This window comes from Natator depressus, chromosome 5 (genome assembly GCF_965152275.1).
Source record: "Natator depressus isolate rNatDep1 chromosome 5, rNatDep2.hap1, whole genome shotgun sequence".
NCBI lineage: Eukaryota > Metazoa > Chordata > Testudines > Cheloniidae > Natator > Natator depressus.
In genome coordinates this window covers 46,340,335-46,364,259 of record NC_134238.1, presented here as the reverse complement: position 1 = coordinate 46,364,259, position 23,925 = coordinate 46,340,335, and the positions used below count along the sequence as shown (strand labels likewise).

At 41.2% G+C, this 23,925-nt stretch overlaps 1 protein-coding gene across 2 annotated transcripts in view; it reads left to right on the top strand.

The window, feature by feature from the left end:
* The window catches only part of SV2C (synaptic vesicle glycoprotein 2C), a 201,253-nt gene that overhangs the window by 93,363 nt on the left and 83,965 nt on the right, over positions 1 to 23,925 (top strand). For both annotated transcript variants that reach the window (XM_074952703.1, XM_074952704.1), the window contains exons 3-4: positions 825 to 1,005; positions 19,898 to 20,049. In XM_074952703.1, the coding sequence (XP_074808804.1) occupies positions 825 to 1,005; positions 19,898 to 20,049 (333 nt within the window). The remainder of the gene's footprint in view (positions 1 to 824; positions 1,006 to 19,897; positions 20,050 to 23,925) is intronic.

The following is a 23,925-nucleotide window of genomic DNA, read 5'->3' as shown; positions in this document are numbered from 1 at the left end:
AACCTGCCCCGCGGGGCGGCGCCTACTAGCATGTGGGGCTTCTGCCTCGATGCCCCCCCACTGGGCTAAAGCCCTTAGACTCCCCTCCCTGCAGGGCAGAAGCCCCTCGTCCCACCACTCCTCTGCAGGGCAGAAGCCCCAAGGTCTCCTCTTCCCAGTCTTGTAGGCGGAGAATGGAGGGGGAATGCATGGGGAGCTCTGGGAGCTGCACTTTAACTGTAAAAGAGCTGCATGCGGCTCACGAACCACCGTTTGGCCACACCTGGCACAGACTGTACTATAGAAAAAGAGGCAAACAACAAAGTGGGGTTCTTTGGTACTGCTACACTCTGATAACTAGCATTCATTTGTTTCTTAACTCTTAGAGTAAGGACAACTTGTTTTTAATAACTCCAGGTGGCTAATGATCCCACACATAACTGCTTGTTTTTAATAGGTTTCCAGCAATGCATTTCTGTAGGGCAGATTTAAATTTTTGCGGTGTTATTGTGCATGCAGTGTGCTGCTGTGGGATAGTTGGAACCTTTTCTCCACTTCTTACTTATCTGCCTATAGCTAGAGGCACCTAGTTTAATAATATATTAAGCTTCAATGTGTCTCGAACAAAAGAGTCAGCCACAATAGGGTGTCTATTCTTCCACAGATGAATGTGCAGATTTACACACCTAACTCACTCATAAGCAGATAGGGGACAAAATTACTTCCTGTTCTGTAATTTCACAAGTTAAAAAGTTTGCTGGAAAAATACTCTAGTATGTTATGATTAATTTTTGGTCAATTGGCGTCAGTTCACAAAGTAACATCTTGTTTTCTGTGTGTTGCAGGTAGCATAGTGTACCTTGGGATGATGTTGGGGGCATTCTTCTGGGGAGGCTTGGCAGACAAGGTGGGAAGGAGGCAGTCTCTCCTGATATGTATGTCTGTCAATGGATTCTTTGCCTTCCTGTCATCATTTGTCCAGGGCTATGGCCTCTTTCTCCTCTGTCGCTTATTTTCTGGATTTGGGTAAGCTCTTCTGCTTTCTTTCATTTTTTAAATTTTTCTGTGTTTATGAAACTTGCAATATGTTTAATCGTACATGGAAATACACATTATGTAATGTAGGGTTATAGTCTTATTTCAGTGACTGGAGAAATTATACAGTGCACATATGTGACTAGCCCTAAAAGACCTATCAAAGGGGAGGAAGGATCGTCTTTTGGCTATGACATGGGACTGAGAACTGGAAGATGTGAGTTCAGTTCCTATTTATGCCACAGACGTCTTGTGTGAACTCAGACAACAAACAATTTCTGTGCCTCAGTTTTCCTATCTCAAAATAAAATATTACCTATGTCAAAGGTGTGTGTTAAGACTTCATTAATGTTTGTAAAGCATTTTGAGAACTTCATATATATGGTGCTATACAAGCACAAAATATTACTAGGAGTCAATTGCTAAATGTGAAAACTGACCTTTAGTGACACTTGCCCCATATTGTGGGTGTTACCTTGAGGGTATATTTGGGGCTCTGTTTGTTTCAATTTCTTTTGGTCTAAATAATTTTTGATGGGGGTGGGATGGTTTAAGAGATTGGTAGTAGGACCTTTTCTGTTGCAATTTTAAACCCTGCTTTGGTCAGTGTTGGGGTAGTATGGGGAAGCTTCTGCAGTCTGCCTGTATTCTTCCTCTGCTTTTGTGTATAAAGAAGGACTTAGTCTCCAGCACTAACAATTTGGCACCTCTAATAAGCACTAGATTCACAAAGGGTGAAATTCCCCCATGATACCACTTACATTTTCACTTCAGGCTACTTGCATCCCTGCATAGAGTCTGCAGCCTTAGGGTGGTCCAGTGAGGACGTTCAGCCTCCTCCCTCAGTTCTGACTTCTGCTTCTGGAATGATGGTGGAGACTGAGGTTTTTGGACATAAACTGACTTCCCTTTGGTTCCTCTAGGGTTTAATGGGATCTTAACGATTTTGCTACCCGTGCTCCATAGACACTGTAGCCAATGTGAACCGGTCAGCCTAGAACACCAACACCTAGCAAAAGGCTTTCTGTCAAGACCAAGGACTATCCTGCCACAAAATATACATCTCCTCCATTCACTTATGAGGCACCATAAAAGAAAGTCTCATCTGCCTTCCAATCTAAATCTGTGGAACCTCAGAAGAGGAAGATTTTGAAGAAGAGCCTATGGGTTAGAGTGCTTCTAGAGAGAGAGTCTTCATCTTCTCCTGAGGATACAGTAATCTCCTCCATTACTAGCTCCCTGCTTCTTTCAACACTTGATAACCCTTAAAGCTACAGTCTTAGACTTGGAACTGACAGCTGTCCAAAAGAAGTCTCATGTATTAAAATCATGACACCTTGTAGAGTAGCTGTACCAACCAATGAAGGGTTGACTGGACTGGTGAATGACCTCTGGATGACCCTTCACCAACTTTCAGAAAGGCTCTGGTTCCACCATTCCTTCTACTGCAACCCTGCTCTGAAGTCTTCAATAGTGGCTGTGGCTTGTGAGCCAGTGCAAGTCAAAACCACAAATCCATTCCTCATGATAAGGATGTGAGAAGTTGGCTTCTTTGGCTAGATGTAGAGATCAATAGGACTTGAACCCAAGCCTGGAGTGCTATGAGGCAACTAACAGTCCCAGATTGCCGCCCAGTAGCAGCTGTAACCTGGCTACTACCTCTGACCCATAATCTACAGAGAGAGGTTCAACATCACGGGAAGTTCCACATCAAGTGATCTGACCAAGAGTAGTCTTAGTGATCTCTGATTGGCTCCTTGTCCCTATATAAACCCATGAAATGTACCAGGTAGTGTCCAGGCAACAATGTGCATCCTAGCTAGCTGCCATGACTGCCCTGCTTCTCTGTTCATGAACCTCTGGTCTTGAGCTTTGGTCTGACTCCCAGCTGACCACTAGAACTCCAACATGGACCTCGATACCTGGTATTGAACCTCAGCATGATTCCTGACTCTGGCTCTGACCCTCGGCTTAATTTCTGACTCTGGCTTGACCGTCAGCTTGACTCTTGACCCTAATACTGGCTTTGACCCCTTAGCTTCAGTTCTGGAATCCCAAGTCCTGACTACTTTCCCCTAGTATCCTGACAATAGGAAGGTTATTTATCTGCAGATCTACAAATGAGAGTGGCTAATTCTCAGGGTCCTCTTGCCAGATATGACTATGCTAAGTGGAACAAGCTGGCATCTTTGATTGATCATCTGCTTGAAGTTGTAATAGGCCACAACCATCCAATCTGAAAGCCAAGTAAACACTTTATCAAGGCTGCTTACAGTGCCTCAGATATGGCAGCTATTTCAGTAGCAATGATAGCAACTAAAAGTTACTAAAAGCTTTCTAAAAGTTCTAGTTTATTTCAGCATGTTCAAACCAAGGTGAAACATCTACTTTCTAAGGGGCCTTTACAGTTGTGGCGGGGGGGGACAATGTGGGGTGGGGGGCAAAGGGTGAAATCTCGGCTTTCTTGGGGCTGTCTCAACCATCATACAAGAAAAGGACACCATTTGGCACCTCTCAGTTGTACTGACCTTTATGGGAAGAACTTCCAGAAGTTCTTTTACTCCTCTCTTGGGGCTAGGGGAAAAAAATCTTTAAAAAACAAAAGTTGACTCCAGCTTTGACACCAGGTGAGTGAAGCAGCAAACTTGCCATGAGCCTTGACTCAAGTCTTGTATACATACATCTTTCCTCAGTCCTCCTCTTGGGTGACATGGAGTAGTTACTTTAGTCACATGGGTTTTGGAAATAGAGGTAATTTACACATTCAGCTCCATGCCTTCCCTGGACCCTCTTCAGGGATCCTTGGCCATCACTGATGGAAGATGTTGGCTCCCTCTTTCTATGGGGAGAAATCAAAGAAGTCCCTTTGTTAGCTGGGGAAGGGGCTTAATTGCAGATACATTCCTGTGTAAAGCAAATGAAAAGAATGAAAAATTTTAATCAAAGAATTGAGTGATATGTTTTACAATCTGAACCCTCTGGGATATTATTGGAGAAAGGTGTCAAAATAATTTCCTACAGGGTCAGAACATTATCTCAGACAATTGTATATAGTTCTTAAGTTATTATGTGAAATATTACATTTATCATTTCTTTTACATCATTAAAGTGTACACCATTTAAACTGGCCTTTAATAGTACAACGAATCTAAAATCAGGAGGAGAAATCTGGACAGGAATGCCATCCTCTGATAAGAGGTCTTATGAGAATAAAGCTGTAGGGCAGATAACAGAATTTCCTGCAGTCAAAATACACCTAAACAAGCAAGAAACCATTCAGAAAAGAATGGTTGATTACATCATGGCTTCTCCACAAACTGGAAAACCAGAAGATGAACCAGAAGCTTTTAATAGAAAGCTCAACGGAGCAGAGGGTGGTTAGGCTTTGGGTAAGATTTTCAAAAGCATGGAAGTCCCATTTTCAGAACAGATTTAGACATCTATGTCCAATTGACTGTCAGAGAGACTGAGGCTAAGTGTCTAAGTGACTTTTGAAAACAGGCCTGAGGCACCTAAGTCATAGGCACTTTTGGAAATTTTACCGCAAAACAAGCTTTGCCATTTCAAAGCAGGCTGGACTCCAGAAAAAGCTGAAACATGTTTACTCACATTACAAAACTGGGAATAACTAGCAGAAAACATAAATATCACAAAGATACTGCTGGAGAAAGGGCATCTCCCTGAGAGAGATGAGCATCTGAGAAATAAGCTTGAGGTGACATGAAAAGATGAAGAAATTCTGGGTAACATGCAAAGTCATCTCTTCTTATGACATCATTTTCCATAAGCCTGGCTCCTCCGCTGAGAGAGATCAGAACTCGCTAGGAGACTGCACCTTAAAGCTGGCTAAAAAGTCTAGGACGGTGTGATACAGAGGCTCATTGGTAGTTCACTGCTCTGTGTCAGTAACTCTTGTCAGGCCTCTCACACTCATTACACCTAACACACTTGTTATAATGTGTATCTAAAAGGTGTCGTGTAGTATATTTCGAAAAGGAATGACACAGTGGTGATATCATTGTGAAACGTATGTGTTAACATTATATGAGGAATTATGGACATTCACTGCTATTATGCTTTACAGTCTGGGACCCAACAAGTTTTCTTCCAGACAGGAGGGAAGATAGCTATCATTTACTTATCTCCACTGTAAATTAAGCCAGGGGTGACCTGCATTCTTGTGGCTGTGAGCCACAGTAGCATAGCATTTAGGGCACTCAAGAGTTGCAGGGCAGGTGTTGACTGAACCCCTTGCTGGTGTGGGCTGAATGAACTCCAACGCATTATAGAGGCTTCAGCATTGACTTCCTACAAGCCGAAAACACCTGGAGAAGAGACAGAGCTGCATTCGTCAGCTGGCCACCGAAGGCTCTTCCTACATTTGACTAAGACATATAAGCACCTTGTTAACTCTGTCTTTTAAGTCCCTAGAGGAAGACTTCCACAATACTGGAACAAGATTTTTAATTTCACCAGAGTTAATACTATCTTGAACTAAAATTGCAACCTATTATGACAGATCAGACATTGTGAACTGTTAACTAGTGCTGGAGAATTTTATCTAAACTCCAGGTAGTTTTGATAAGTAACAGACTTTAATTTATTTTGCTTTACCTAAGTGATTACTTGATTATTTTAAGATGAATTCTTCTTTTCAGAAAGCATGTGTTCTTTTCACAACATCAGAACATACCCTAGACTTATCGTTTATAAAGCAGTGGTAATCCCAACTCTCCTCTACGGCTGTGAGACTTCGGTGACCCCATAGAAAACACCTGAAAAACGCCAGCACCAGCACTTTCTTCGGAAAATCCTCAACATAAAGTGGGAGGATCGTCACACTAATGTCAGTGTCCTCACAGAGGCCAACATCTTCAGAGCTGAGGCCCTGATTATCCAGCATCAGTTGAAGTGGAGCAGGCACTGTGTGCGCATGCCTGATGTACACTTACCAAAACAACTGCTGTACGCCCAACTCACCAAAGGAGAAAGGAAATGGGGAGGCCAAAATAAATCCTTTAAAGACACCTTCAAGATAAATGTCAAGACATGTGGCATCGACACCACACACTGGGAGACAGCAGCCCAGGATAGGGATAATTGGTGAAGACTTGTCAGAGAGGGAATGTCCACTTTTGATGAAGATTGCCTTGCTCTGGTCACAGAAAAATGCCAGAAAAGAAAGGAAAGACAAATGTCACACACAGCAATCGCGGGCCAACTCTGTCTTCCAGCGCCATTTGCAATGTCTGCCAATGAGCCTGTGGCTCAAGGATCAGACTCCTCAGTCACCAAAGGACCCCTGAAAAATAAAACCTGTGAAAAAGATCATCCTTGACCTCGAGGGATCACTGACGACCTAAGTTATAAAAAGTCTGTAAATAACTTACTTAGCTGAATAAAACATTTGTTTCAGTAGGAAATTTCAGTCTAGTTGCCTTGAAATAATATTAAGCTGATAGGTGATGTAGCATAGAGAGTGGAAAATGTATTGTATTCGTTCAGCATCACACTACATATAACAGCAAACTGAGTTCGAGGCAGTGAAAAGATAGCTGAAAGAATGCATGCATTCTGAGAGCAATTACAACCCAGAGAGTCTTCAGATAACACATGATTTGTGGTGTCATGTGAAACTGATACTTTTCCAGACAAAAAGAAAGAAGCTTGAATTACTGGGTCTTGATTTATAAGCTAAAACATTTATACTCAAAATTCTTTTCTGACCCTTGTCTTTTATCTGAACCAGAGTAAAAGTTTACCAGGTTTGCTCCCTAAACCATGTTATTAGCTAAGAGATGTTATACTACATAGAGTAGAACCTCAGAGTTACTGCCTCTGAACAAAACAGTATGGCTGTTCTTTCAGAAGTTCACAACTGAACATTGACTTAAGACAGCTTTGAAACTTTACTATGCAGAAGAAAAATGCTGCTTTTAACCATCTTTATTTAAATGAAACAAGCACAGAAACAGTTTCCTTACCTAGTCAAACCTTTTTTTAAACTTTCCCTTTATTTTTTTAGTAGTTTATGTTTAACAGAGTATTGTACTCTATTTACCGTTTTTTTTCCCCCCTGCTGCTGCCTGATTACATACTTCTGGCTCCAATTGAGATATGTGGTTGAGCAGTCAGTTCGTATCTTTGAGGTTCTACGGTAGCTTAAATGTGAGAAGAACAGTCACCTACTAATTTAATAGACCAAAAGCCACAGATACGTCCCCTCGACTTTGTAGTTTATGGGGACATATCCAAGGGTCGGGCTTTATACATGTGCTAAGAGGATAACAGCGTGTTTCAAGACATGTTATGATCTAGAGAGAGTTTCCATCCTGCAGACCTTGCAGCACATTTAATTGGAGTCAATGCTCAGCTTCCACAGCTTTTCTAAGAAGCTTTTCAATAGAGCCTATTTGCAAAGCTGCTGCCTGGTGCTCTGAACACACTTTTGCATACCATTACGCCCTAGATTTAGCCTGAAGAGCTGATACTTAATTTAGTAGTGTTACAATCATTATTTCGATCTTGCTCAGACCACCTTTATGAGGATCACAGTTACCAAACTTCCAGGCCCAGAATCAGGTTGCATGCAATGGAAGTTCTCTGAGATGAGTGCCTGCACGGATCCATACAAACCACCTTCTGTCACCACTTCTTCAGAGTCTATGTGCTGACCTTTGAGGTACTAGAAGGAACTCTGAGGAAGGGTGAGGACATAACTCCATATCTCTAGCTTGCGCCTAGAGGTTTGTATTGTATAGTCCCAGAAGCAGTCATATGAGCCCCAGTCACCTAACCCCATAGTCATGGGCTTCCCTTGTTGACTAAAATTCCTAAACCTCCAATCTGAAAGTGGCTATTTCCCTCTAATAGGCATTCCGGCTGCACATGTACCCGAAGGACCTGCATCCTACTGTACATGGTCCAGAGGCACTTGAATTTAAAACAGTTAATATTAACTGCATTGTACTGATTTTCATTAAATTACAATTTTTCTAAGGCGCCATTCAGCAGGTATTTTTCAAGGGAAACTGTTATGATTGCCTGCTTGCTTTCAGATATTACCAGTTTCCTGAAGGCTCTGAAGGGGAAAAGTCTTTTATGAAACTGGGTGGCAGTGGGAGTCTGTCACCAGGCTATAGAAACCAGGCAGAGAAAAGAGGAGCTGATAAGAAGGGGAAGGAACAGTTGCAATCGGACAGTGGAGCAGGAAAAGCAGGACAATAGATGGGTTGATCCAAACCAAGAAGCAGCATAATAGCAGTTGTATGTTTCAAACTCTGTCATGCAGCATCTTAGCTGACCACAGGTAACAGGATGGATGAATGTGGCAAACGCCATCACAGACCGACACAATCTCTACTGTACTTTCACTGTCTGGCTCTGATCCAGTTTATAAGCAGAAGACGACTAGATATTTCAGTCAAAGAGCATATTACTGCCTTATGCATTTTAATCTTGTGTGTTTTTCCTATTTATCTGTTTATTCCTGACATGCCTCTGCATTTCAAGCCCCTTTCGTGAACAATCTGCAAACAAACACCAGATACTTTCTAAAGCCAGGTTCCTGATTGCTCTGCATAAGTGTTGCTTGCATCCCAGCTGTCACAGTGTGTGTTGCCCAAATCTACTGCGACAAATTACAGCCCTGCAGGTAGATTAGCAGATGCTTATAATGTTTTTTGATGTTACAAATAGAGAGATGCATCTTAGTTTGTTTATTTTCAGAAATCCATCTCTCCTGCCATATATTGGCTAAATTATTTTGTTCTTCACTCTCATAATTCCACAGAACAAATGATAACTACTGATTAATTCAAACATAAAAATGTAAATCCCTGTTCCTTTAAACTTGTATTCAGTATGATGAATTTTCTTTTGAGGTCAACAATTGCAGCTTCTTTTGATGAAAACTAAGACATTGATTTAAGTGATTTTTTTTCACAGTAAGTAACAGTTCTCTTCTTTAAATGTTGCTGTCTAAAATAGAAAGATCGAAAATTGATAATGAAAACACAGTTATGATGGAGGTTGGGTGAAACCTCACTGAAGTTGGATGACAGATGGGCATGATAGGTGCCCTTTCAGGATAAATGTAAGAAGCAGTTAAGCTCCTTTTTGGAGTAAGGTAAAACAACAGGATACCTTTAAAAAAAAAAATCCTCACATTTTGGACCACTTTCATCCTTGGTGTAAGCCCACTGAATGCATTTAACCCATTATGTCCAGCACTTATCCAAATGGTATAAATTTTGTAAATCATTCATTAGTGAATGAATTCAGGAGGCAGTGCTCAAAAGCGCATGTAGTATTTTTAGGAAGGACGTGTCTACTGTAATGGAAATTCCTAGGAGTGGGACTCAAAAAGAGGAGCTGGCATTATCCATCTTAGAAATCACCACATACAGCTGTATGAACACGACAGAAAATCCTACGATATCCAGATAGATTGAAAGTAGTTCAGTGGTAGAGGGCAGTTAACATAACAAATTGAAGGTGGAAGCTCAATGCCTTAGCAAATGTCTCTGTGAAATCAGGAGGAGTTTCTTTGTTTTACAACCCAAAGCTTTCTATGTGCATCTAGCATCAGACTGAGGCCCAAGGAAAATGCAATGGTAAGCTGATTTTGTCATTGTTCTTTATTTGTATGATTTATGGAATATGGAGCTGGAAGAGTCAGTTTATTGTCATTCATCCTTCTATGCTGTAAGAAAGAGAGACATTTTTAAGTAGTAGAATGGTAAGAAATAACCCTAAAGGGAGAGCATTTCTCATTGGTAAAATCCTTATTTTCTTAAAAGACAGATTTTTTTTAAGTGCCTTGATGTTTTGTTATCAAGACTAAAAATGTTCTGCCACCCAAGTCTGGAGCTCTAATTCTCAATACCAGGGTTTCCTAAACATTTGCATTGTGTGAACCACATCTTAGTAAAGCGATTGTTTTGTGGAGCATCTTCCCTCTCATTTGCTCTCATGCAGACCACTCCTCCCATTAGAGATCAAATAATCTGTGTGGCAATTACAGCAATGGCTTTGTAATACATAAAGGGGGGGGGGATAGCCCCTTTGATGGACACCCAGCAGGCCAGTTAGCTGTAAAATCCCCCTTGGTAGCTGTTCTTTACTTGCTTTACCTATAAAGGGTTAAAAGTCCACCAGGTAAAGAAAAAAAAAGTGGGCACCTGATCAAAAGAGTCAGTGGGAAAGTAGAACTTTTTAAAATTGGGAAAGAAACTTTCCCTTTGTTCTCTCTGGGCTGAAGGGTCAGAGCATCCATGCTATAAGCAGCTTAGCCAGGTATAATAGTAAGTCATCAGATCATGCCTAGAACTACTTATCTGAACTCCAGTGTGTAAGTAGATCAGAATGTTAACTAGATGCCATTAGGGTTATTTCTTTTATTTCTTATTGGCTTGCGGACTCCTCTGTACTGGCCCCAGATCCTTTTGTTTGCTTGTAACCTTCAAGCTGAACCCCCAAGAAAGCTATTTTGCGTGCTTGATTTTTGGAATTGCTCTTTTAAAATCTAGCAAAAGTCTAAGTTCCAGATGTATTTTCTTCCTTTTGGTTTTAAATAAAATTTACCTTTTTTAAGAAGAGGATTGGATTTTTGGTGTCCTAAGAGGTTTGTGCATGTTGTTTGATTAGCTGGTAGCCACAGCTAATTTCCTTTGTTTCCTTTTTCAGCTCTTCCCTGGAGGGGGTGGGGGGGGTGAAAGGGCTTGAGGGCACCCCACAGGGAGGAATTCCCAAGTGCTCCTTCCTGGGCTCAAAGTGGGTTTTGTTGCATTTGGGTGGTGGCAGCGTTTACCAAGCCAAGGTCAGAGAAAAGATGTAACCGTGGGAGTTTAATACAAGCCTGGAGTGGCAAGTATTAATTTTTAAAATCCTTGCGGGCCCCACTTCTGCACTCGAAGTGACAGAGTTGGGATTCAGCCTTGACAGGCTTACATTGGGAAAAGTAATTAATGTATTTTAATAGTCTTTAACGCATTTTAGAAGTTGGAGGAAGAATCAGGTCCATGTGACCTTCCAGCTCTTTGTGGACCACCTCTGAGTGTTCTGAAGAACATTGGTAGTCCAAGGGACATTGGTGGTCTAAGACAGCACGTAGAGAGGAGCTTCATGCATCCAAATAGTGAATTGCCCTTCATTTTATTGACTGATAAGGACAAATAAAAATGTTTCTGTTCTGATTTTCTTGGGTATAGTATATTGACAAGATACCAATGAATGCTGAAGAAACCCCTTCTTGGATGCAACAGACCTAAGTAACTACTACCCAGTACCAAACCTTTTATTTCTGAGCAAGCTCATGGAAAAGCTAGCCAAAAGCTGCTTTCAGCCTTCTTTAGTCAAAGCCAATATCTTTGTTCCTTTGCTATCCTGATTCAGGCTATTATAGAGCAGAAACAGCATGGGTGGCACTGATGGAGGATCTGATGTTACTGATAGTGTGTGTGGGGGGGGCAGATATAGGTTCTCATATGTTTGGACATTTCCACAACATTTGATATCTCATCAATCCCCATATATTGCTGTCAAGGTGGAAAGGATCCATGGTAAAGAACTAAAAGGGAATGAATTTTTTCCTGGAAAGATGCGCCTAAAAGGTAGTCATGTACCTCCGCGGCAGACTCACTTCCAGAGTCCCACAATTATAAATTCTCTGACTTGTCTTATTTAAGGTTTGCATGCCACCATTAGGAGAAATGGTGAGACTCCACAAGCACAAACATCAACAGTATGCGAAAGACACATAACTCAGACATTCACAACACATGATCATACCACTGTAACCCAATTAACAGTGCCTGACTGAGATCAACGTGTGAATGAGGAAGAGCCATACCATAACTTCTGTCTAGCAAGACAGAAGTTAAGCTATGGCAGAGGGAAACGCTTTGAAGAGTTTGCAGCAATGAAGTCTCCTTTGGTCATAAAGGCATGCCTCCAACTTGTCAGGTCAGTCCATAGTTCAGGTGTGCTTCTGGACTCATCTCTGATGCAGAGCTCTCACACCGCTGCATCTGGGAGAAACATAGTCTATTATCTCCAACTCGCTAGAAGACTGTCTCATTCTTGCAGATGATGGCCTTGTCTAGATAATACATGCCTTTATTACCTCCCAGCTGGACTACAGCAGTGCATGCCTTCATTACCTCCCAGCTGGACTTGTAAGTAGTACATCTGGGAAAATTACAAAATACAGCAATGTGCTTCCTCAGCAATCTGGGGTGTCACCTCCCCACTCCGTTTCTTGCTCATGTCACTGGCCTCCCACAGAACACTACATCAACTTCAAGATCTCAGTCCTTATTTTTAGGGCAATATATTGAACTTCCACTAGTCAAGAAAGCTAAAGTGCTTCAGGCAAGGCATACACCATCAGAGTTTGAGGTTTGAAGTCAATGGGATTTAGGTTCTTTTGAAAATCCCACTCATACATGTTCAAATATGAGTTTAGGAGCCTATCTTTAGGCTCCAATTTTTGAAAATTTAACTTGTGTGTATCGAAAGTTCACAATAACTTTGTTTATGTACTGAAAATGTAAATAATTATCCACTATTAAAACTGAAGCGATTTTGTGTTGAAGTGATAAAGATTTTATGCCACCAAGAGTAAAGTTTTCAACAAAAATACAGATTTAGGCTTTAGCCCCTGATGTTGTGAACACATATGCACTTTGAAGTCAATGGAACAAGTCATGTGCGTAAAGTTATGAACCTCCTTAAGAATTTGTAGGATCACAGCGGTGCTTTTTGATATGTTGTTCTTTGCCTATAGAAATTTTATAATATTCAAATAAGATACCGTAATAGTAGAGGCATTTTTATAAAGCATTTATAATTTAGTTCATTATAAATTTTAACCTAAAATTGCAATAAATTGCACAATTTTTCATATTGGTTTTATGAAGTCTCAGGTGTATTTAAATCAATGGAATTTTTTTAAAAAAACGGTGATTTCAATCATGATTTAAATCAGTCCATCCTGCTGTCAGAATAACCAGCATTTTTAAGCTAGGGCCAAGCCTTTTCAGTTCAGTATAGAAAAAATTAGAATCCGGGGGAGGGGGAAGAGATACACATTTTGGTGCCTGATGTTTATTTTATAAATGAGGATTAACCACATGACTCATAAATTTAACAAGGCACACAGCATACTTTGTTTAGCTAATTAATTGTCTGAAGCAGATTTAGTATTGTATCCTGTGGGGAATGGTGTTTGTATTCCCTGTAAAATGCAGGGTGAAATCCTGGTCACATTCAAGTCAATGGCAAAACTTCCATTGACTTCATGGTAGTCAAAATTTCACGCGTGTATATATAGAGAGTGTGTGTGTGTATATAATTTCACCAAGAGGCTAATGGTGACTAAAAGCAGACTGCCTTTAATACATCATTTTCAGTTTTATTATAAAAATACAGTGGGTCAAATTTTGTTCTGTTACCCCAGCAAAGATCTTGAATAACTCAGCTGAAGTCATTGAGTTGTTAAGCATTTGCACCAATGTAACAGCAAAATTAGTCCCAGCATGTGTTTGCACTGTAGCACATACATGGTTTCATACAGCCTTTGGTGGATGTGGTATTTTTGTAACCTTGAGTTTTAGTTCATTTGGGTTAATTAATTCCTAATATACAGTAGTGATAAAATGTAGCACCAGCTGATGCGAAGAGACCACACTACAAGAGAACCCGCTCAAAAGGGCGACAAATGTGAAGAGTCAGAATTGATTCACCACTGCCTTTTGTGTAGTTATTTACACTGTGCAAAGAGAGCACAATGCAAATAAATGGAATGTGAGAGTTTTGCACCCAGTTTGTGAAGGCGTAAATGCCTATATAAGGTGCAATGCAATGGAGAGTCAGGGCCATTGGTTCTTTCATGTGCAATATGAACATCTACCAGCATTTTAAGCTTTTTATTAGCCTGTTGGTTACTCTGTGAAAATGTCAGCTTAATCTCATCAAGGAAGAGACAGAAAATTGCATTTTTCCAAAGCTGATTAATTCCTCTGTATTTAAGTTTCTTACCTTTTAAAAAACATTTTTTTGTAATACATGGCTCTAAGAGTTCTTACAATATGTCTCTACATGATCTCCAGGTATCAGCAAAAAAATCCGGTTATAATGGAGAGTCATCATATATTACCAAGGCCAATTTAGATAATGCTTCCAAACCTTCAGCTATACAGGGTTTTTAGGTCATAGGGTACAATCCAGCCTGCTAAAAGCAGATTGACATGTCAAAGTGATGTTAGCTGCCCATGCTCCAGTGTGGTGTTCTCAGTGGTGATGGTCACTGCTTTGTGCAAAACCCCAGTTTGAGTGGCCTGCATCATTCATTGACCTGGGCAACAGTGGTTTAAATCAAAGCAACTAGAAAAAGGTAGAGTCCATAAACATAACATAAATAAGACAAAAAGCCCTTGGCCCTCAGGGCTTCCATCTCCATCTACCTCCCTTGTACTTCCAGTCTCTTGGTTGGTATGACAAAGTTTCTCCTCTACCTTGGTGGGTCTTGCGCTTATTGGCGGATTTGCTCGCCTTGGAGCTTCACGGCAGCCCTCAGCTTGGCTGTTTTTCTGAACCCACAGTCCAGGTCGACTCCTCCTGTATCTGACCAGGAGTTTGGAGGTTTGGGGGGAACCCAGGCCCGCCCTCTACTCCGGGTTCCAGCCCAGGGCCCTGTGGAATGCAGCTGTCTAGAGTGCCTCTTGGAACAGCTGTGCGACAGCTACAACTCCCTGGGCTACTTCCTTATGGCCTCCTCCCAACACCTTCTTTATTCTCACCATAGGACCTTCCTCCTGGTGTCTGACAATGCTTGTACTCCTCAGTCCTCCAACAGTCCGCGTTCTCACTCTCAGCTCCTAGTGCCTCTTGCTCCCAGCTCCTCACACGCGCACTACAAACTGAAGTGAGCTCCTTTTTAAACCCAGGTGCCCTGATTAGCCTGCCTTAATTGATTCTAACAGCTTCTTGATTGGCTGCAGGTGTTCTAATCAGCCTGTCTGTCTTAATTGTCTCCAGAAGGTTCCTGATTGTTCTGGAACCTTCCCTGTTACCTTACCCAGGGAAAAGGGACCTACTTAACCTGGGGCTAATATATCTGCCTTCTATTACTCTCCTGTAGCCATCTGGCCCGACCCTGTCACAGCTGGCCACAGGACAAACAGACAACTGCACCCTGCCCTGGCCTGTGACTTTGGTTATCGTCTTCCTGTGAAGGTTCGGGGCGACCCTGTGCAAGCCCAGGTGGTGAAGGTCTTGTTGCATGTTTGGGGGTGTCTGTTTGTCATCCTGGGGGTCTTTTGTCGAGGCACCCTAGGAGGGATGCTTATTGTGGGCTCTTTCTGACATCCAGCTGGATATTAGGGCCTTCCCGGGGCTTATCTGGCCTCGTTCCCATCTCTCCCTCATGGTGCGGTTCTCTTCCTTGTTGCTCATAGTGGCCCCCAGTGCCTCTTTGGTGGAAGGCTCTTAGGCAGTTTGAGAAGTCAGATAGTCATCAGTGAGGTGGGTTGCTTCCATCAGTGTTTCCAGACAGTGTCTGCAGCCCCAGTCTTGGCCTGCCAATGGGAGAATCTGTATGAACTGTTCAACAACAATCAACTCCACTGCCTCGGGTCCCATATGAGTTTCTGACATTAGCCAGCACCACCAGAAGTCCTTCAGTTTCTGGGCAACCGCTCATTACCTAGCCTTTGGGGGTATCTCTCATTGCAGAAGAGATGATGGTAGGTCTGTTTGTTAATGCCTTATCAGTCTCAATGTGGCTGTCTTCACAAGTTCATAATCTTGTGCAGCCCAACCAATCACGATCCTGGTACACTACCTGAGCTCCGCCTGCCAAAAGGGGGCACGCTGCATAGCCTGCTGCTCCGAGGGCCATTGAGATGCCAACGCTACTCTCTCAAAAGTTATCAGGAAGGACTTGGGGTTGTCATCTGCCATGATCTTGGGAAACGTCAGGTCTAGAGACATTCCCCAAATTTCGGTAGGCACAGCTCCTGCCATGGTGTGGTTCAAGCAGCTTTGTAAAGGCAGCAGGTCAGTCATATATTGTAATAACTTGGTACTGGTGTGTCAACATCTGCTCTAACAGTTGCTGTTGTCACTGCTGCTGTTGTGCTTGTGAATTGACTAGCAATTGTAGGAGCCGATTCACCTTCATGTGGGACTTTTTTGTTCTTTTTCATTTTTTGTTTTGTTTTTAATGGGCTGTCCACTTTTCAGTGGTAGCGATATCCCACTTTTGGTACCACCTGTCAGTAGTAATGGACACCATCTTTTGCAAAGCCTCAGTTGAAGTGACCTGGGTTGGGCCTTGACCTGAGCAGCAGTGTCTTAAATTAAATCAACTAAGAAAAGGCATAGTCCATAAACACAACATAAACGAGTCAAAAAGTCCTTGGCCCTCAGGGCTTTTGTCCCCATCCTTTGTACTTCCAGGGGCTGCTAGCTCCTTTGGAAGACTGGCAGAGAGTTCTTTCTCCCTTGAAGCCCCACACTCTTCTGCCTCTTCTTATCCTGTTCCTCCCTCTTTATTTCTCATAGGTGGGCCAGGGTGGGACTGGTTTGACTGTCTGCAGGCAAGGAGAGTTCTTAACCCCTTTCTGCCTGTGTTTTATGTTGGGTTTGTATACCTCATCACAGGTGTTTGAGCTGCTTCATGCTGACAGCATCCTGGTGATATCTTAAGCTGCTTGCCGGGGATCAGGATCTTTCTCCTTTTATCATGACACTAGAATATGGCACATTGCAAGTTCCTCCCTCCTTCTGTTTACTAGAAAACATCCTGCCATTTCCCCCTAACCGTCCAAAAGACACTTGTACCAATTCTAGACTCAAGGCACATTCCTTTGCCTTGAAGTCTCCTAAAGTCCCAGTCCCACAGCTTGCATGGCCTTGGAGATTTGGGAATAAGATTACATGCTGAATTTTGAATTTCATAGTCATGGGCCCCAGATTTGCCTGAAAATACCCAGAGGGCACCACAAACTTCCTTAATGAATAGAGGCGGTTATAGGAAAAAAATCACTGCCATGCCAAGAACTCGTTTTCAAAGCAAATATGGCGTTAAAGAAACTCTTCTACGGACTAAAGCAAGCCCCAAGTGAAAGTGTTGCTTCTAAGAGGTGAGCGCCTTGAACGCCAAGTCAACACAAGTGCATGTTCAACAACTCTTAGGGTTAGGCAGGGATATGGAATACTTGTTTCTGCCATCGCCCGTGAATTCTTCAGCATAATTTAAAGAACTTAATTTGAGCATCGAGTACTATATTCAGGGTATTTTTGTAGGGATGAGAGTCAGTGCTCCACCTCAGACCAGAAGGAGGTTTGGTTATTTCAGCTTTAAGACACCTTTGTACACTTCCAGTGTTGGGCTGTTCTGGAGATTGGACCCCAGCCTGACTGAGGCAGCCCTAAGGATCTGTCTAAATTAAGAACATCCTCCACAGGCTCAGAATCTCTGTAGCACTCTGGGCTGCAGCCTCATCCCTGACTTGCTTTCCACAAGCTTACATCCAGCAGTTCCCTACTCCAGGACGTAAAGGGGATCCTTGGAGAACAGCCTTATGATTGTCTTCTGTGTCTGTACTAGGGGGATTCTCACCCAGATGGATATTAGGCTGTAAGGTCCCCTTTATACCCTGCTGGCCCTTTTACCCACCATAAAAGGACTGGAATGGGGATGAAGATCTCACACTACATTTCTAGCTCTTTAGCAAGAGTGGTATTTTATGGGGCTATGACTCTGTGTAGCTGGACTTTTGCAGAGAATTTAAGAACTAGCATGCTTCAGTCAATCTCGGGAGCTATTTATAATATATGTAAGAGTCTATTATGGATCCTTTGCAAATTGATGCCTAGAAGGAAGCAACAAAAGAACAACCCCTTTGAGACATGTAACCACTTAGTGAAGTACCTTAACATCTTCTAAAATAAACTGTATTGGAACCCACTGAATGTTCATGGTACAGAAGTTTATTTTTGCATTACTCTTTTCCTCTCTAATATTTGTTTTAACCTGTTGGTAAACTTGCTTCTTTCTCCCAATCAGTTTTAGCAGTGTGACAGCAGCATAAATGTGCATTTATCCTTATCTTGAAATTCAGTTGCAACTTCACAATGTGTGAATTGCAGCTGTTTTACAGAGTATATCGCACGTTCTCTGAGAGATTCACTGATCTGAAAATACTCCTTGAAGCTCCATAGACATTGTCTTAAGCACTGAAAAATGAAAGCACAAATCTTGTGTCCTGGGACATGATGGAACATTTTGCAGTTTTAAGAAGTATAACTGTCTTTTTAGCCTGTAACAAAGATCTAGACCAATAATGAAAGCCCTGAATCTAATGCTGAAAATTATACTGATCTTGAATTTTATTAGGTTTTATAGAGGAAAGCTGAACCATTTTTCTCATTGTAGCCTTTTGAGAGGTCCATATTTTCACCATAGATGAACTGAACTTTATGTAAAATTGTGTTTTAAATAAACATTTCTAAGCTGACTGCAGGCAGTGGCCACATTGCAGAAAAGGGGCTTGATTTGTGACATTGACACTGGACCCCCAGGACAACACAGCTTAGTATCAGATGTAGTAAACCAATTTACATTGTGTTAAATCTAAGTTGGCAATCATAATGAGTAAACATTTTGCTTAACTATTAAACAACAAAAGTCCTCCTTCTCATTGGTAAATTGGTCTTGATGATGGTTTATTGATCCCAATTTTAATACTGCTGGTGTCACAGATGACGTCATTTTTTAGCAGTATGGCGCCTGGCAGCACAAGCTTCAGAAATGCTCATTGTAATAAAACATTCATTTCAAGTACTCTAAACCACCTGGATAGGGTAGGAGATCCTTCTAGGCATCTAGCTACTATGAAGATGGACACCTTAGAAATGCCTAACAAGGATAGAACTGCCAGGATGCTACAGTGAAGAAAAAGGTTTTAGTTCTCATTTCACACTGTTCAGTTATAACCACATGTATATTTTTAAACTTTGTTGTTATTAAGAATACTGTATAGGAGTCTTCCAACAATGTGGGTAACAATAAAATTGCTGTGTAACGTCAAAGAGTTAGTAGCATGTACAGTATTGCACGGTAGGGAGAAATGAAGTAACAACTCTCTAGTCATTGCATCCAAAATTAAAATTCAATACTCAAAGACCAAAAAGAGAAAAATCAGCATAAGTTACTAGCAAATCATAAAAAATATAACTGCATAAAACTTTTTAAGCATATGTGCAATAATCAGGGATATTTCAAATTTCAACATTCTTTTTGCCTATCCTCTGTTAAAGGAGGTTAAGCCAAGAGTTGGGGGGGGGGGGGAGGAGTGAATGGAGGGAGAGCAGCTATTACTTACACCATGACTCCAGAAAATTTTACCAAAGATTAATTTAAAAAAATTCTCTGTGCTACATGAGAATTTTGTCGTCATGTTGGTAGACTACCAATCCTACCATAATAGTCGCATGGATTTTCATATAAATTAAGTCAAATACACAGCTTTATGCTAGTTACAATTCTGCAAGCTCTATAACACAGCTCACTGACAATTAATTTAATCTGGCACTTCTTCATTGACCATACTGTTTCCATGAAAATCTATGCATTTAATTGTGTCAAAAGTGTGGGGCTTCCCCGAAAGTTTTCAAATGCACTGCAGTCAGGCCTATGGCACATAGAAGACCTTTATTAAAGTGGCAATGTACTTAAGAAAAAACAGACATAGATAAGAATGCTTTTTGTGTGGCAAAGGCTCTTTTAGTTCAGGTTCTAAGCAGGTACAGTAGTGAAGTGTGTTCAGACTTGCTATTGCTCTGTCTTTAACACATGGTTTGTGTCTCCTTTTAGGATTGGTGGAGCTGTTCCAACAGTGTTCTCATATTTTTCTGAAGTTCTTGCTCGAGAGAAGCGTGGTGAACACTTAAGTTGGCTGTGCATGTTTTGGATGATTGGAGGCATCTATGCTTCTGCCATGGCTTGGGCAATAATTCCTCACTATGGTAAGAAACAAGTCTTTTCCACATGTGTATTACTCCTATCATGCATAATCAGTAAACCACTTTACAATCTGAAAAAGAGCGTATTCTGAGTTTGTATTCAAAATATTGACCTACTTACTATAAAGGGCTAATTGATTTTTTTTAGGCAAGTGGACACATTATATCAGGCCATAATTACAAAATATTGAAACATGCAAAAATCAGCCATTGCTCATTCTTCAGCCAATTGTCCCTGAACCTCATGAGACTGGAACTTAATACACTGGAATCTCTTGAGTAACTTAATTGATGTTATCACCAAAACTGAAGAAATGTATTTGCAGTAAACAGATCTTATAATAACTTGCATCATACAGAAAAAGTTTGAAAACCATGGTGTCATATTTGTGCCATTGCTGCTGAAATAGGTTGAAGGGAAAAGTTATCCCCTTTGTTTAAAAAAAAAAAAAAGAGTAAGGCATTAGATCATAAAATCTTCAGAAAGGAGAGCAAGGAAGGTGGTTCTTGTTCATGTTTGTAACTCCAGCCCAGAAGACAGTGCTGCAGTAGCCGGTTGGCCATTAGTTATTCTTGTACTTCAGAAATGTAGAAATAGAATGGACAGCAATATAATGTAACAGCTTTTAGAATGAATAAGATACAAAACGTCCAGCTGATTCAAGTTATACAGTGCACACCAATATAATGAAAGAGCTCCTGAAAGTCATAGCACAGTGAAAAGGTAACCTTGAGGTACAGTTTTGATTCCTGGGCACTTGGGCCTGACTCTAAGGTGTTGACTACCCACGGACTTCAATGGGCATGGAGGTTGCTCACCGCCCTTTAAAAATAAGCTCTTGTGGACAGGCAGGATGTAGAAACGTTGCTCATTGCTCCTTTCCAAACAATTAAAGGACTGCCATGAGATGCAATGGAAATCCTATCCAATTTTCTTCAGCCAGAACAATGGTGACCACAAGAGTTGGAGTGTAAAGGGAAGAAAATGGGGGATTCTTGAGGCTTTCATAAAGGTGATGAGGACAGGTAGTGCGAAGGAAAAGGAGGAATGGGTCATAAGTATACAGACTAAATCTGCTTCATCAGGTATCAAACAATCTTGAATTAAAATTAATCAGGGAATCTCACAGAAAAGCTGAATCTGAGTTCCTGACCTGGCCTCTGGGTCCTTGAGTTGCCAAAACTCAAAAACACTTACTGGCAAGAGTATGTGAATTGATTTTACTTTTCAGTTAGTAAAGTGCTCTGGTTGCCAAGTAACTTTTTGTTCTAGTATACATTATTCTTTCAGGTTTCAGAGTAACAGCCGTGTTAGTCTGTATTTGCAAAAAGAAAAGGAGTACTTGTGGCACCTTAGAGACTAACCAATTTATTTGAGCATAAGCTTTCGTGAGCTACAACTCACTTCATCGGATGCATAGATGAAGTGAGCTGTAGCTCACGAAAGCTTATGCTCAAATAAATTGGTTAGTCTCTAAGGTGCCACAAGTACTCCTTTTCTTTTTATTATTCTTTCACTTACACTTACCTGGAGGCAGAAATGCAAACCTTATGATAAACTGATTTTTAAAAGGTTGTCTAGTTTTACTGCAGATTCTGGAAATACCTCAGTAACCTTTTCTGAGATGCTGTTTTGTAACTTTGTATGAAAACAAATCTCAAATAATAATGCATACCCCTTTGCCAAAGTAATGACACTAGGAGATTAATTCCCCTTATCCTCAAACAGTGGAAAAACACCAGTAATAGAAAGTCATACTAAATCAGGCCTTTTTGCCCTGTTATTGGGAGGTATCACTTCAGCTGGAGACCTAAAAAGAAATGTGAAAGGAAATTCTGAGGGATGATATTCTTCAGATTCAGCCACACAAGGCTTAGACCTTGCAGTGCTTTTTTTCCCCTCCATAAAAGAGGGATCCTAACAGCAAAGGGGAGAAATTGCCAGCAAAAATGTCTCTTCATCACAGTGAAAAAGCACAAACTTTTCTGTTCAAACATCCGTTTTGCAAAATTGGTAAAACTATTTGTATGGGTTTTAGTGGGGACACTTACAAGGGTCATCACTCTCAGTTGGACTTACTTAACCGCACTGGCTAATTTAAAAACAATGGGACAGATACGCAGCTGCTGCAAAAGTGGGATCATATCGGTGAAATCAAATGAGCTATGGCAATTTACACCAGCTAAGGATGTGGCCCACTGTTTCTAGAGATCCTGTCTGTCACCAAGATTACATTTAAAACCCATGAGGTCCATATCATCTGCACATGCTGCATAACTCTTCTTGCCATTAACAAGAACTATGCATCTACACTGCGAAAGGTTTAGATTCAAATGTTTAAAATGAAATTCTACTCAAAGTATTTTGCTGAATTCTAGCCCTCCATTATCACTCACTGAGCCAGATTCTCTGCCACTTCCAGCGTCTGCAGAGTGCAGTAGAGATATGGAACCATCAGAAAGCTGGCTACACCTCCCTGGTTTTCAGCCTGGCTTGCCACATGTTAGGGCAGTCTAAAGTTTGCTTTAATATGCTCCACCTTGCAGTGGTCTCCAGGAAAGCATTTGCCAGTTGGAGATTGCCAGAGTGCAGTGCTCTTCAGACACTTGCCCTCCTTGTCCCCAGTATATCCCCTGCACAAAAGTGCATGATATATACATTTATCACATGTTGGTGTAATGTTTAAAAAAAAACTTGAACCACTAAGATGTGTATTTGGGTGAGTAATAACATGAGCATATTGCTGCAAACCTTGGTCTTCCTGTTTCATCAGAGCCATACTATTAATTGCTCCCACTTGTATGACACCTTAAATTTAGGCTTCAGAGACCATGCCTTCTGTGAAGCATTTAGCACCATTATGGGTGCTATAAAATAATAGATATCAGTGAGAGAGAAAATAATATAGTGGGAAGTGAGGCTGGAGACAGGGAGGGTATTTCAGAGGACTAGGAAAGAACAGATTTATGGCAACATAACCACACACAAATCTGCTGAGCAACATTATTCCCACCTCTCCTCATTTCAAAATAAGAAAAGGAGTACTAGTGGCACCTTAGAGACTAACCAATTTATTTGAGCATAAGCTTTCGTGAGCTACAGCTCACTTCATCGGATGCATCTCAAATATTTGAGCTCATGCTCAAATAAATTGGTTAGTCTCTAAGGCGCCACAAGTACTCCTTTTCTTTTTGCGAATACAGACTAACACAGCTGCTACTCTGAAACCTCTCATTTCAAAATGGCACCCAAGGAGGCAGTAAAGGGGAGGAAAAAAAAACCAAGGAAAGAGAAGTGCTTTGCTTTTCAAGATTTCCTCCCTTTTTATTTGAAGCAAGTTTGATAAATTAATTTCTTAATGATTTACCCTTTTGACATTGGTTTGCGTCAAACAGACCACATTTATTGGTATTTTCTCATTTATAAATTCTACATTTCCCCCAGAAGTGGTCCAAAATCTTCAATTGTCCCCCAAAATACTTTTCAGTCATCCTCCACATTATATCTTCACCTACCAGGAAGCGAATCAGAATTTTAAATAGCCCAATCCACCCACTTCAGTGATCTATTTATTTAGATTGGAGGCATTTCTCTGCTCTTTGCTTTTCATGTGGACCTTGTCTAAACTAGGAAGGGTTTGTTGGCATAATTACAATGGAACAGCTATACTGGCAAACCCTCCTAGTGAGCTTATATCAGCAAAAGAGTTGTCCTAGCTTCCTGAACAAAATAAGCTATAACAGCAAACAAACTTTTTTGCCAGTATAACTGTGTCCACCCTACGGCATTTGCCAGCAGAGTAACATCAATTTGGCGTGTGCTTTTTTTTTTTTTTCCACACTCCCAATCGACATAGCTAGGCCAGCAAAAATTAAGTG